Below are 15331 nucleotides of genomic sequence, written 5' to 3' on the forward strand. Positions count from 1 at the left end.
AAAAGACCCAGGGAGGGTACTGGTTTCATGTTTTAAGGTGATGGAGTAGAGGTGGCTTAATGAGGGGAAAAAGAGACAGAGAGTGATGAGAAACAGAGTGAGAGAGGAATAGCAAGAAAGAAGGAAAAAGGAATCAGTGACAATAAGGAAATATGAGCAGACATTTACTTGAATAGAAGAAGGGATAGATAAAAGGCAAGACTTTGTATGTGACAGATTCTCTCTTGATTTGAAAGCTTAGTTTCTAAGAAGTCTTAGCTTCTTTCCAGAGGAACAGCAACACAATGATTTGGGGGAAATGTACCTAGAAAATAAAACAAAAAGTCATACCATGTATTTGACCCAGCTGCTGATAGTGTTGAATTCTGCATTTGACTGATTTGATAACCCTATACCTGCAGTTTTGTAGTAATTGTAAAGGAAGTGCGAGACAGATGCAGAAAATCAGCTTGCTTGATACAGTTAAGAGTGAAAAAGTGAGCTGGTGTATCATCTGTATCTTCTCATAACCTGTCGTATGCTTCACCCACACACTTGACCAGACTTCAGTGTAGAGATGTCATGTTGTGAAAAAGTTACCGTGTCGATGTCGCTGATCGTCAGAGAGGTCCAGGTCTAACATGAGATCGTCTTCATCCAGCTCTGAGGAACCCAGGTTGTTTAAAACATCCTTAAGAGAAAAAGCAAAACCCCAAAACTTGAAATAAAGAATTTAAAATATACATCTGACAAAATAATAATAATGAGTAATTATCATCTTCATAATAATACAATCGATAATATGATGTTCTGTATTCCTAATGGAGGAAACATACTTTAGGAATCAAAATGTTCGTCTAAATAAGTCCATTTTAATATCATTTTAGCTAGACACTCATTAATATCCAACAGGTTCTGCGAACCCTGAGGAGGAAAAACAAAAAATACTAATTAAAGATAGGGTTATTATTGAAGCCAATTATTAAATGATTGTCATCAAAGTAATCCAGGTGGCTCATAACATTCAGAAAAAGACACTAAAGTTGATCAACATTACCAATAATAACAATTATATTTTAGTTTAGGTATGGTATTAGGATGTTATTAGGGAGATTTTTACTTTCCCTGCACTTAATGAGATATTTAGTCCCTCATTATTGCATCCGAGCTCATAAAAACATATTGCTACTCCTGTTATGTGGGGATCATTAGGGTTCAGTTTGAGAAAGCAATGAATGTGCCAAATAAGGCTGTAGTTTTGTGTTACATCTGTCATCATTCCCCGTGCTTCACGAGTAAAAAATACCTGCTGAACAAGAAAAACTTTGCAAATCTACAGCATTTCTCTCTTCTCTCTCCATGACAAAGAGAGGCAGAGAGGCAGTCATGTGATTTATGAAATTGTATTCACAGTCATTTGTCTCATGACTTTAACTTGATTTTGTAGGCTCTAAATATGAATCTAACAAAATGTACCGTCTTTTCCATCTACCTTACAGAGAACAGGGTGTTCTTTGCCAATATGACATAGCTGACAATGCTGATATCCTTACTCAAAGAAAGTAGAAGTATCTCCCCGCGGTTGTATGCCTCCACCAACCTGTCAAGTTGTAATTTACATCCATTGTCTGTTCAGACTCCAATACTTAGGAGGAATTGAATTAAAAGGTATAGTGTATTTTTTTGCTAAATGGAAGTTATCACTATATTGATGCTACATGTGTATGATTTCAGTGAATATACATCGTTGAACTGATTAATGAAGGATTATCATAGATGGATTGGCTAAAAAGGTACACACGTACTTGTTTACAAGCCGCGACAGCGTGTGTCATCATGGCAAAATGTGGTCCTGGAGACACCTACTGTAGCGGGAACTACTACAGAAGTGGTTCTGAGTACTTTGCCAGGAGTTTAAATGTCTGACTCTGGACAGATTTTGTTAATGCGATAGCATCATAACCGTGCAAGATGGATGTGGTCCAAGCAAGGATGCCGGAAGTAGGGGGGTAGGAAATAGGCAAGAGGCCATTGGCCCCCCCCACTTCATGCCCCTGCCCATATTCATTTTAAGTTGTGGATCACTGATAATGGAAGTTCTTAACCGTTTTTCTGCGTAAAATAGCTACTATGTTAGTATGTAGGTGTGGTCCAACCACATGTTGATAGGAACATCAACATGCTGACGGTTGTGTACGTTGTTTGCAGTCACATGATTCCGATAACATTCTAGATTCAGAATGAGGCACGAATGGACAAGATGGAAGAAAGCCTGTACTGTACTAGTTATTGTTTACTCATTGTGTCATCCCAGTCAACATGTGTGTGAAATCTGGAATCGCCAAATTCATTCTTAAATTATGGCTAACAACCTATTTTGAGGTCACAGTGACCTTTGAGCCAAAAGTGTCACCTATTCATTGTCCGACCAACTGAGATATATGGTCATCAATTCTTGAATGTGTTTGTGAGGTCACAGTGACCTTGGCCTTTGACAAAAAATTTTAGTCAGTTCATCCTTGAGTCCAAGTGGACATTTGTGCCAAATATGAAGAAATTCCCTCAGGTCGTTCCTGAGATGTTGCATTCACAAGGGACGGACTGACAACTCGAAAATATAATGCCTCTGGCCACGGCTATTGCTGGCGCAGATCAGTTGCAGGAGAACCGTGAGTATAGCTTGACTTTTGCCTTTAAGGCTATGAGTCAAACTATACTAATAATGCTACACTCTACCGACTACTAGGGTAGCATGTGCAGTAGCATATACTTTAGCATGTAATAGACAAAAGCAAAATTCCAACAAAAAACTTCTCAAAGTAAACATGTGTACAGTCAACACAGAAAGGCTATATATTTTAAAATACTCAACATGAGCTCATATATTTTACAAAGTTAAAAAGTTGATAAATGCAACTGAATTCAAAGCAGGATGTTTACTTACAAAAGCGATTGAGTCTTTGTAAAATAACAAATTTTTAAGTTAAACCAGAAATAATCATGTACAAATACCACTAAACTGCAAAGAAGTTTGGTGCCTGAGTAAGTTATGACAAACCCGTCGTCACATAAATGCCTCTGTTGGTCTCATATCAAAGCCAGAGGTATTTCACCTGTATCCCCCTGCCTTTATCTACCTCCCACCTTTCAAACTGCATGTTCTTGTTCGGCAGGTGAAACACAGAGAATGATGACAGATGTTACATAAAACTACAGTCTTATTTACAATAACGTATCTTCTCTCATGAAAGACCTTCAAATATTGGTTTAAATAAACTCATCCAAAATCCAGCAATAATAATTCAAGAACGGCATAAAAATACATGTTTTACAAACCTCCCTCCACCCTGGGTGGCCCTGAATTATCAACAGTATCTTCTATCACATTATGGTTTCAATATTTCTTAAAAGTCTAAATTACTGATAAGATTTTCCCAATCCCTTATTCACATCACTGCAGGGAGTCATGTTTCACCACTTAATGCCCACCACAAAATCTTAGTTTGTAATCTCGCACTAAATGCTCCCATGTTCTTGGTATTATTATGAGGTTATCATGATGCATGATGCTCATTTTGGTTCAGTTGCATTTCAAGAGTCAATGCTGCCATCTGATGGTCATCAAAGGGAAATCCATTGCAGAAAAAAAAGTAGCTACATGAATAAAGATTGGCAAATAAACTGATTAATACACTACATGCCCTTGAATAAAAGACAGTCTAATTATTGTAGCTTACACATGCAGGTGAGGTGAAGAGCTCTCAAATGCCAACATGGGTTTCTCCAGTACCATGCTTACACCAGTCAGTTTCTTTCCAATTACTCTAGACCCAAAAGGACATGGCAAAACCAAGGTCAAATAATATTTGCAGATAATTCCACACTAAAACCACTGAATTGCATTGAGAAACACTGGATTATCCTGATGCAGCAAATCTCACCAGTCTGATAACCCCACAAGGCCAAAATAACTAATTATTCATTATGAATAGTGCTTTGACCTGGTTCTGAATACATTTTATCACCTGAAACAACCTTTTAGACAAGGTTTTCGAAATGAAAATAAGGGTTATGCTTACTAAGGCTTTCAGAGCACTTAATATTGGTTCAAAGACCTTGCCTGAACTTTTGTGCACTTAAAAAATGAAGAACTTAGACCAAAGCAAAATATCAAGAGCCCAAAACTTATAATGCACCAGTCTCATGGAGTATCTGCAGATGCAGATGGATCTGAAAATCCAATAACCAACTCTCATCACTGTTGTTTGGACATAAACAACCTCACAGCCACACTCTGTATCGATCTCCTCCCATCTGAGTACAAGAGCCTCAATGCTTAGTGACATGCCTAACTATTCAACCACACCTCTATCCATTTGTATTTGTGTGTGTGCGTGTGTGTGTGTGTGTGTGAGTGTGTGTGTGAGAGAGAGAGAGAGAGAGAGAGAGAGAGTAGAATTTCCAAACAGCTAAATCAATGTTCTCCAAGGCCATACCTACGTGAAGCCATTGTGGTCTGTGTACTGTATGAGCAGGTAACAGTATATCACAGTTTTTTTGGTTTTTTTTTCCACCGGATGCTCAGTGCAGTAAACATCAGGAAAAAGACCAGAATGCATTTCAGTGTAATGCAATTGAACAGAAGACCTCATTTCAGGCATTAAAGCTAATAGCTAAAAGGTATTGGAAAAGAAATGAAGACCCATACCGTGTGATTCTACTGCACACAGACTTCATTTGAAGCTAAATTACCCATTTTAATGTGCCCCTCTAACCACAGAAATGTGTTAATATGATTTTACAACCCAGAGATGTCACCTTTTTACCTCGCTTATGTGATTTGAGTGAGTATAATCCTTGAGTTAATAGAGATAATATCAGATTTGGTTCTCATTAAAAGATGGCTCCATCTCTTAACTGCCAAGCAGAATGACATCCAAAACAGGGATTTTTTCTGTCCATTAAAAGCCACTGGTTTCTGTTCACACTCTGTGGAAATCACATACACAGACTATGAAAATGACATTTATTCAGTGCTTCAGGGTGGGAAATGCATTACGATCAAGGGAGAGAACTTTGGCTTCGCAGCCAGGTATTATAGCTTCTAGCAATGGAAAATATACGGACTAACAAATGACTTTCATTCTGTCTGAGCAGACACTTCACAGCCAGTTGTGTTTACGATGTGCCTGAGGGAATAAAGGATTGAATGTCCAGTCAAATTGTAAATCTGTTTGTTGAATGAAAAGAAACTGATCATTACCCACACTGACTCACTTACCTCACCTGACATTTGTTGTCTTTTAACACCCATCTGCTTCTATCAATACAGAATAATCACTCATCCCTGAGCAAAGCAAACATCCTCTTCATAATCAACAAGCAATGCCATTTAAAATTTAAGAGAGACAAACACTAAATCCCAGTGCTTTATACTACTGACTTTGTTAGCAACAGAATTCATATTTTCACCATGGGCATACATTTCAGGTATACATTTTAATTCAGGATTCCTATCACATATTGTAAAGTCTACAACATTATAAGAATATGTTGTGACTACAGTCATAACTTCTACATATCTGCATGGATCAGAGATTGACATGGATCAGATTGCTCCCCATTTATTTCTATGCAGAACAGAGGGGTGTTTACTTCTGGTCACAAATTGATCCCCCTCTTTCGCTTCCTGCAGCTTTCAATTTTATTGAACTTTGACGTGAGGAATCATTAGGTTCTCCAATGTCCAGCCAGTTAGAGAGAGGGGTGGGATTGACCTCTCATTCAGGAAATATTGTTTATTTATATATTCGTTTAATGACTGCATAGCAAAATAACTCAAGCAGCAGAGGAGGAGGGGTGGAGTGAGTGCAAGAACAAGGTACTGGATTAAGTTATGACTACACATTACCAGCTTACAATTAAATTTGAAGAATTTCATTTTCATGAGATAGCTAGCCGGCTTGTGAGCTCTCTCTTCATATTCATTTCAAAATAAGGCAAAGAAAGACTGTGATTGGCTGAGTGCACCAACATAACCAAAACGCTATTAAAAGGATCGTCTTTGAGCTCTTCAGCCACATTGCTGTGGATGAAAAGAAGTTTCAGTGAATTAAAAGAAACAGCCTTAAATCTTGTTTCTACAGTAGAGGTAGTCAATTCCAACCGTCGAGGGTTGGAGTCCTGCAGACTCTTGTTCCTCTCTGATAGCTAATGAGCCCGTAATTCACTATCAACTCCATTCTTTCCAGGTACAGTTCCCCTTTTATTAGCCTCTACACTGCTCCATGTGTTAAAAATTAACACAATGTGAACAAGAAGTTATCTTGACATAATTACAATGATACATTAAACATAACAAGTTAAAATAACTGTAGTTCCTCACAATACTTGAGCCTTTTGAACAATAACAATAAGGGCATTTCCCTGTTGAGAGCAATATTAGAAGCTATTTATACAGGTAGGTGAACATGCTGTTATTCCCATTTTTTTTTTATCAACCACTGCTTTCAGTGCTTTACTGTGTGACCTGGTGGTATTTAGAAACGTAGCCTCAGAGAAAATAACTTGATTTGAAATTTGATTTGATTTTACATGTGTATGATAATTGCTTCTGCTTTTGTATGATGTCTTTGGGCAAAGTGAGCATTCAATCCCCACATCTGCAAACATCCTCATTGGTTTTCATTTAAAAAACGCAGCTGTCTGGTTGTGGTTATTACAGATTCTGTCTGGGAGAGGAAGTGAATCCTTATCTGCTGTATGATTAATACAAGTGTCACTGATGATATCAGGCGTTTACAAGGCAGCAATCAGACTGGAGGATATGAAAACCTGTGTTACAACACTGTCTAGCAAGCAAGCTGCAAAGCAACTGTTGATATGCGTAAGTAACAGTCAAAGTAAAGTGGATTGCAGTTGAACTATTCTGCCATATATGTCAATCACACTACAAACAAAAGTTCATGTTCAAAGTTGTTCAGCTTGTCTCTGAGATAAGAGAGAATTTCTTGAGAACGTCTTCACTATTTCTTTTTTGTCAACTGGAATTGAACGTAATCACCGTCAGCCTGCCACAATATTATCACAGCTGTCATTGAGAAACTTATGAGCAACCAGCACTGTGTATGCTGGTAAAATAAATATCTCACAGCTTCCCAAAGGGATATCAAAATAACAATAACAACTGGAATGAGATCACCAGACAGCTCAAGCAAACACAGCCTTGCTTCGCTTCACAGAGGAACCTCACTGTTTATCTCTGCGAATTCAACAAATTAGTAATTCGTCACTGAAATCTTTATTTGCTTTATGATAATTATATTCTGTCTGGGCTGTATTGACAGAGCAAAAATAAATCATCCACCTAGCATACTGTTTAGTATGGTATGCTTTAGTCTGCCTCTGTTTTACCCTGCACAGGTGCCATGTCCCACAGGCCTCCTTAACACATAAACACCACCGTCAGCCACATTGTCTATGCATAAACAATGAGCAGACCACTCTATTTATTCATACCCTCACTAGCTTTAGTTATGTGTTTACTTGGAAGATGTTACTGTTTGCATACTGTAGCATTGTTGATATTACAAACACACTCTGCCAAAGGCACACTATAAATGCTCAGGTGTCTCAAAGTGCCCTCTGCTAACCAACAAACTCTGATGAAGCTAAAAGAAAGAAAGTGGTATTACATAATTTAATATACACTCAAAGGCTTCTTTTTCTGCACTACATTGGCCCCTGAAGGGCCCTTCATAGGCCCGAAGAAGGAAAGGAAGGGATTACTCCATGTTTGGTGAAGTGTATAGTGTCAAGGAGCAGATGCAGTCTAAAGTACACAGCAACGTGCTGCGTATATCCCTGCCCTTTTTAATCTCTTAGTAAAAGCCTATAGTCCCTGGTAAAATAAATGGGATTGACTTAAACTAGCTTTCCTCCCACAGAGCTTCCTCGTGTGCTGTAAGAAAACCGGCCCATACACAACAGTAGCTGTAGCCTTTCCCCAGAAACAAATGTGGATGTAGCTACAGCATGCATCAACAAAGACGGGTGCAATGTTTGTCAGACAGCCTAAGCTAACAAACAGGATATAATGCTTAAATCCTAGAGATGACTGAGGAAGTTTTTCAAAGTACTTCATTCATTCACACTCGCACTGAACTTAATTTCAGGGCTTTGCCTTAAATAGCTTCAAATGTAAGAAACCAGACTTTTATTATGTGTTTTTCAAATTCATGTGTGCACACATACAGTATTACTTATTTAGATTATTACGCTTAACTTGAGCTACTGAATATCTGTACTTAGTGACACACTAAGACTTGAGGTGCCACTTTCTTATGGCAAAGTCAATACAGCACTGTCGATCACCATTAAAAAGTGTGACATTTCTCACTTTGCTCTCTTTACTTTCCATTAAATAACATGAATTTAAGAGAAGTCTGTTTCTGAGATTATCAGGATCCTAAATTACCACCAACATACCGGCTTTTGTCCTAGCTCTAAATGTAAACAGCCACAATTAATCTAAAAATAAGCCCTTTTAGCAAATGACGTTTTTATTTATTTGAGTTTTTAATTAAAGTGATTAGTGAATTAAAAGCACTCTTTTTGTGAATCAAAGCTGCAAAATATTGTCAAGTACACTGTTCCCAGTTTTGCCCAGAGCGTGCTGGAACACTTTTGGTATTTTCATGGCCAGCGGCATGGGTACCGGGTGAGGTTAGAAAGTATCCCTTATCATACAGTATATTACAAGTGAGTGTGTTAGCAGCTGGTTACAATTGTGGCCAACTACATCCGCTCTTTTCATCCCCTTTAAAAGCGGGGCTCTTCATATAATGATGAAATGGAAATTTGGTAATCTAGTGGTGGGTTTTCCTCTGAGGAAACTATTACTTTTGTCCTGGATATGCAGATTTCAAAGTGTGCGTACACTGCTGCTATGGGCAGATGGTGTCTCTTTTTAAGATGGTTTCAAGTTTGTGGACAATCTCTGTGTGGGATTTTTACACTTTTCCCACATCTGCAGGTACTGTATAAATACCACTATGCAATGGATTATATTAGTCACTATTCTAAATGAGTTGACTTAAATATTCAGTGTGCTATGAATGTTTGCAAAGCTAACACTTTACATTCAAGAAAGCAACTGAATTACTCACTCAAAGAAAAAGCTCCTGTACGTACCTTTTCACCGTGATGCATATTAGCATGCATGCCTACATGTGAAGGCACAGAAAGACAAATGAACCTGCCCTGTTACTGAATAGCAATGTATTCGTACTTCCCTTGCTCTGCCTTGACTTACTGTGAAAAGTGGCACATACTAAGCTATTTAGTCACTCTAATTGCATGTGCATGTGTGTGTCTAGGGTCTAGTTATGCTTCATCTAAACATCTTAATTACAATGTAAACTGTCACACTACACTGTATGTTTCATACACACACTATTTAAATGTTAAAATTTGTAAAATAAACCATAGTAATATGATTAACTTCAAAAGGCACACACAAGAGTATTCATGATATGATCCAGGGGCATTTTACACACACACACACACATACACACATACACACATACACACAGCTCAAGACCTACCAGACTTCCCAGTTTGGATGATGAAGAGTTGTTTCTGTGTTTGAGCAGACCACATCCCTCCATGCCCGGGGCATCTCTGTGGTTTCCATGGATACGAGGCCCACCAGCCCCCTCAGACGAGGAGCGCAGACGCCTTTCCATCCGCATCACCTCATGATAGGGGCTGACACTGCTGCACAAAGAGGCTGGAGGAAGGAAAGAAGTGAAGAGAGGCAGAGAGAAAGAATGAATTAAGGTGAAACTGTTGTAACAGTGATTCCACACAAGCAGAGGCATAATCATTTTTTATTATATTTCCAATTCGTAGCTGTCAGCCCTATTTCCTGTAGAAAATATATTTTTATTTTATTAAACATGATGACAAAGCAGCTCTGACTTATTCAGCAAGTTCCTCAGCCATGTTGCCTTTAGTCAAATGGTATTTATGCCCGTTTTGTAATGAACAAGTTTGCTCTGAGTACCTACACCACACTTTCTGTGTAACAATAAAACTAGAGAATGATGAGATTTCAGGGGCAATACTCTTCAGTGGGACAAACAGAAGATTGCTATAATTGCTCTATTTTGATTTACTAATAGTTAGATGTGAAAACAGACAGACAATACCACATCCTCTCATTGAGCAGCCTATAAACATTTTTTAAATACAGCACTTCATGCCAACCACATTCTCTCTTCCCCTTTATCTCTCTATCTCTCTCTCACACACACACACACACACACACACACAGTTTCCCCACACATACACATAATGTGTGTGTGTTCCTTCTTGTCTTGGTTCTTCTGAACTCTGAAAGTGAGCAATAAAACCCCAAAGAAGCCCCATGATTACCATGTCTCCTTGTGTCTCCAACCGTTTTACTAGACATTTCAGACCATTTCAACCAGAAAGGAAAAAGAGACTTACAGTACATAATTCTGTTGTTGCAGAGTCCAAGGGACTCAAGCTCACTCAGTTATCGTTGTAGTCTTTCTGTACTTCCCACTGCCTGGAAACTAGAAATTCATCGAGTCTAAATCAATATTCAGCTACTTTCCTGCAAGCACTGTGTGTCTGTTCATAATCCCACAATAGGCCATTAATACCGCACTAAGCGATTGTTGGCAGATGATCTTCCAATCATGCCCACTATAAAATGCACAACAGCACACATAGTACACTTACAAATCTTCAAGAGTTTTTAAAACAGAAAGATCACAGCATGTTTAACCGAGTCAACCATAACTTCCTATATAAGACTTCCTACAGCAGTATTTGTGCTGGAATACTTTGACTATGATATTTTGATGATATTCATTAGCTTCCACATCTCTTTTTAATGCCTTCACAATTTCAACTGCAAGCAGAGCATTAATAAAATGTTATTTTTGAAGTATCCGCAATATGCAATTATCAGTTGCAGCAACTAAACTCTGATTCCTAATTACACGGTTAGTTGCTCCTAGTGAAACCCCATATTTGCCAACAGTCCTTATGAGTTTGAACGATCTATCTCTTTTCCTGAGAGGGTAATAAACACAGCCAGAATTTCATGTTTTTCAGTATCTGATCAAAGACTGACATGAGGTAAACAATTGTTAGAAAACACAGTAATGGGTTGCAGATTTACCAGAGAAGCCTTGGCTAAAAAACAAAACCTCCTCTGCAATATGTCACAGCAGCTGAAGACGAAGTGAGGGGGAGAGTAACAAATCATCTTTGGTCATCTTTTTAGTAGCTATGACACACTGTTTCACTACTGTCATCCCTCAACTTACATTGATTTATTACACAAGGCATTTTTTCAGATTTTCAGAGTGTATGCAGAGTTTTATCTTTTATGTTTGGAAAAACTCTCAATCAAAACTTTCAATATTACCACAAAATGTGGAAAACATTAAGTTATCCATACTAGTCATCTAGTATTGAGTATTATAATATTTTGTTGATTGGCTAACAACTTGCATCACCTCCACTTACCAGTTACCTGTGGGAATCTCTTTGAGAGGCCTGGTAATAATGAACTCTCAAAGATTTGGATTAGCTATGTTGTTCTTACTTCATATACTTTATATATAACCCTCGGGGAAATATTAATATGTCCTCTGTTCCTTTTTGAATCACAGAATGTGATTAATTGTACTCAATTAATATATAAGTGATTGAGTGCTTAAGTTAGACAGCAAGTAGAGCAAGTAAAGCAAAATGCCCGCATGCACAGCAAGAAGTCAAAACTGCTGCTGCCTCTGAGATAACATACCTGTTCAAAAATATCATAGAGCCCTCATCACAAAAAAATGTCAAACAGGCATGGAAGTCAAGTTTGTGTCTGTCTGTGTGTCTCAGTTATCATGACGAATCAACATGGTTCTGTAACTTCCATTGAGCACTAGTGTATGACATCTGAGTGTGTGTGTGTGTGTGTGTGTGTGTGTGTGTGTGTGTGGCTGTGCATGTAAATCTGTGATTTACCTGCTAGTGTTTGCATGAGTTTCATACCTGTATGTGGTTTCCTCAAGTGAGAGGACCTGGGTTCATGGCAGCCACAGAAGTTTCCTCTTTCTTGAGCGGAGAGCGTGTTTCTTGCCCTCCTTTCCGACTGCTCGGGGTTAGAGTGACAACCCTCGCTACGTACCACACATGCCTCACTCTCACTTGTGGTCTCTGTGTGGTAACCTGTCTTACTCTCCTCCACCAACTCCTTCCTCTGCTCCGCTGACACCTCTTCCGTCGCTTCCCTTCTCTCCTCCTCCCTCTCCTTCCTCTCTTCCAGTGATTGTTCCTGCAGTGGTAGGCAGGGTACAGCTGTCTCGGGCTCCGAGAGGGAAATGGCAGTCTCGTAGTCTGTGTTGTTGGCTGTGCTGGTGTCAGGGAGTAAAGGTTTTTCAGTGCTGGACTGGGCTGGAGTGAAGAAAACCTGAGGAGAGGACATTCCATTGAGTATGTCTAAAAACAGACAATGCTTCAATAGCATTTTAAAATGTTACATTCAAACACAAGAACAACTGTAATGCTAATGAGGCAAAAAGGTATACAGTGAGGATAACCCACTTAAGCGCGCATTTAGTAGGTGGAGGGTTGTGTCCTCAGGCAGCAGTGTGCATGTTTAGATAACACAGTCATACAGTATTTATTCTTCAATGGCCTAAGCACAGAGCTTTGTCTGGTTTCCTCTCTGGAGCTCCCTCCTCTACCAGGAAATAAAATAAGAAGTAATTCTTTGAGGAGGAAAAGTTGTGAGCACAAAGGTGTGAAATGTGGAGGGCAGTTTGAAGACATGCGTAGGTTTTCTTTTTCATGCCTTAGCTCTTTCAATAAAAGGAATTTTCACGCCCGGTGCTCAATTTTTATGCCACATTTCACAGATTCCACACAGTGGTCATAAATATTCCTCCTTTATGGGTTTTGTTCTTGACATCCAAGGGCACCTGTGGCTGTATTGTCTGTTCCTATAGCACTTAAGTAGCCATCCTTTTACAGATAAATTCTTGTTTGTACAGGCAAAAAGATGTAATGTTCGATAGTTCAGCATGCTTGTCAAAATATTGCATTTTTATCATGAAACTCAGGCTGTTGCACTTCAATTACAAGCAACTTTTTAACATGAAACATACTGTATGTCTATACTGATTAACCCATTTGATTTCAAAGCACCTGACTCAGAAAGATGGAGTAAAGAGTGTAAACCTGGGAGGTAGAGACAGCCACGCTGAAGTTCTCTGGAGCGGGTGGGGGGTCGGGTGGAGCTGTGTCAGCAGCTAGCCCAGGCACAGAGAGAGGTCCAGGGCCTAAACCAGAACCAGGGCTAGGTTCCGGAAGAGCATCTACCTCGGATACAGAATCCTCCGTGATGGGGATGAACTCTGACGGGGTGATGGCTGTGGTTCGATCCTCTGATATCATAGGGGACTGGAGTGAGCTCTCACCACCGGCACCAAGCAGCTCACCTGGCCATGACCCCGGGGTGAGCCCTCCGGCCCCAGGAGTGATGGTGGTGGAGCTTGGAGGTTCCAGATTCACTTCTGGAGGTCTGGGGTGATCAGAGGTCCGGGAGAAACGGTGGTGAGCTGAGAAAGATTTTGGCAGCAGCTGTTTCTTCTGGCGTGACGAGCGTTTGTTGTTATTACTGCCACCACTGTAGTCATCAAGGAACCCGGAGTCGTCGCCCTCATTGGCCCCTGAGCCACTGATGCAGTTTATAAACACATTTCGATTGGCTGAGGAGGAGGAAGAGGACGCTTTGTCAAAATCCTCTGTCTGAGAGCGTGTGATTTTCTTCTTATGGCTGCCAAACCCAAATGAGTGGCGTGACTTGGGGCGTCCACCAGAATCACTGAACCCTGTCGACAATGACGTCGTTATCGTCTGCTGGTTATTTCCGTTTGCGTCTGTGCCTTGTGTCAGTGGAGGTGTGAGGTTTAGGTTAATAGGCTGGACACGTGGCTCACTATTCCGTTTAGCTGTGAAACTGAGAGATGGAGTGCGGAAAAGGCTCCGGCGTTTCCCGGTACTGCCAGAACTGGAGTTGGTGCTGGAGGGCGAAGAGCTGTGGACGCCATTTCCCACTCCGCCTGAAGACGGAGAGGAGGGGAGAGACTCCTGCCTCTTACTGCTGCTGCGGCGGAAGATTGGCAGGCGGGACACAAGTGTGGAGCGGCGTGAGCCTGATTCACCCATCTAGAAGGTGAGGCAGTGGGGCACCCTGAGGGAACAAACACAAAAAACATTTAATGTATATAACATGCATCAACATAGATTCGCATTCAACATGTACCCAGACAAAAACCTGGCCAATAAGATTCAATTCTTTAAAATCTGTTGTTGGTAAGTGATGAGGCACTCAATAACTGTGACATTCACAACTTTGAACATGCAACATGTTCTCAAGCGTGGCAGTTCAGATTCAGTAACCCATACATAACCAAATGGAAGAGGACATAGTATTTTGCTATTTAAAAAAAAAATCAATACAAGAAGCTTGAGCAGACGGTTTGAAGTGAGAAATCTCACATTAAGGGATCACATTTCCCACACTGAATGAGTCAAAACAAGTTCCTGCCGCATCTTTATCCTGCAGATGCTTCTGTTGCAAATGGTGGTGTCAGATGTGATAGATTTTTCGTATTCAGGCACTGGTAATGCATGAGTAAATAAAAACAGTGTTGTTTACCCTGTTGATGCTAGACTATCACCCTGTGAAGTTCTGTCTGATGAAAACATTTCGAAATATAACTGCCTGAACTTTTTAAAAAGAAAAACTCAAATCAAGTATAAAGTGGTCATCAACTCCCAGGGTACTAAAGATGCCTTGCTGAAGTGCAGTTCTGTTTCTGGTACATCCACACATGATAAGAATAAAGATAGGACTAATGCTATCACAAGGATGTGAAAGGTCACAGAAAGAGAAGCTGTTTTCAGTCAACTAGTATTTTTAACCCTAAATCTCTCTGCCATCTGACATATTCCACTAAAAGAGAGACATCACAGTTATTTTTGTATATTTATGATGACGTAAAACAACAGGATCTGTACCAAAACACGAAATTTAGTTGGGCACACAGTTTATGTCCCAAAGATTGTATGTTCTAGCTCAGGCTTAATCTGATGTAAAGAGTCTGTACATGCAAGTGATTACCGCAGGTATGAGAGCTGGAGGGTTGACTTGTCTTTTAAATGTCACATATTACAATTAACATTTATCTGACAGCTAAATCAAGACGAGACAGGTCTGACCCAGAGGGAGAGAGACAGAGACAGAGAGAGGGAA

General features: G+C 39.8%; 1 protein-coding gene across 1 annotated transcript in view; it reads right to left on the minus strand.

Annotated features, from left to right (window-relative positions):
• Positions 1–14241, minus strand: part of ccser1 (coiled-coil serine-rich protein 1) — a 106416-nt gene extending 92175 nt beyond the window's left edge. Inside the window, exons 1-4 of the mRNA XM_070904776.1 lie at positions 13252–14241; positions 12064–12481; positions 9585–9769; positions 580–670 (exon numbers count right to left, since the gene is read on the minus strand). Of these exons, the coding sequence (XP_070760877.1) occupies positions 580–670; positions 9585–9769; positions 12064–12481; positions 13252–14241 (1684 nt within the window). The remainder of the gene's footprint in view (positions 1–579; positions 671–9584; positions 9770–12063; positions 12482–13251) is intronic.
• Positions 14242–15331: the final 1090 nt, after the last annotated feature.

Source organism: Enoplosus armatus, chromosome 4, assembly GCF_043641665.1.
Source record: "Enoplosus armatus isolate fEnoArm2 chromosome 4, fEnoArm2.hap1, whole genome shotgun sequence".
In the NCBI taxonomy this organism is placed as follows: Eukaryota; Metazoa; Chordata; class Actinopteri; order Centrarchiformes; family Enoplosidae; genus Enoplosus; species Enoplosus armatus.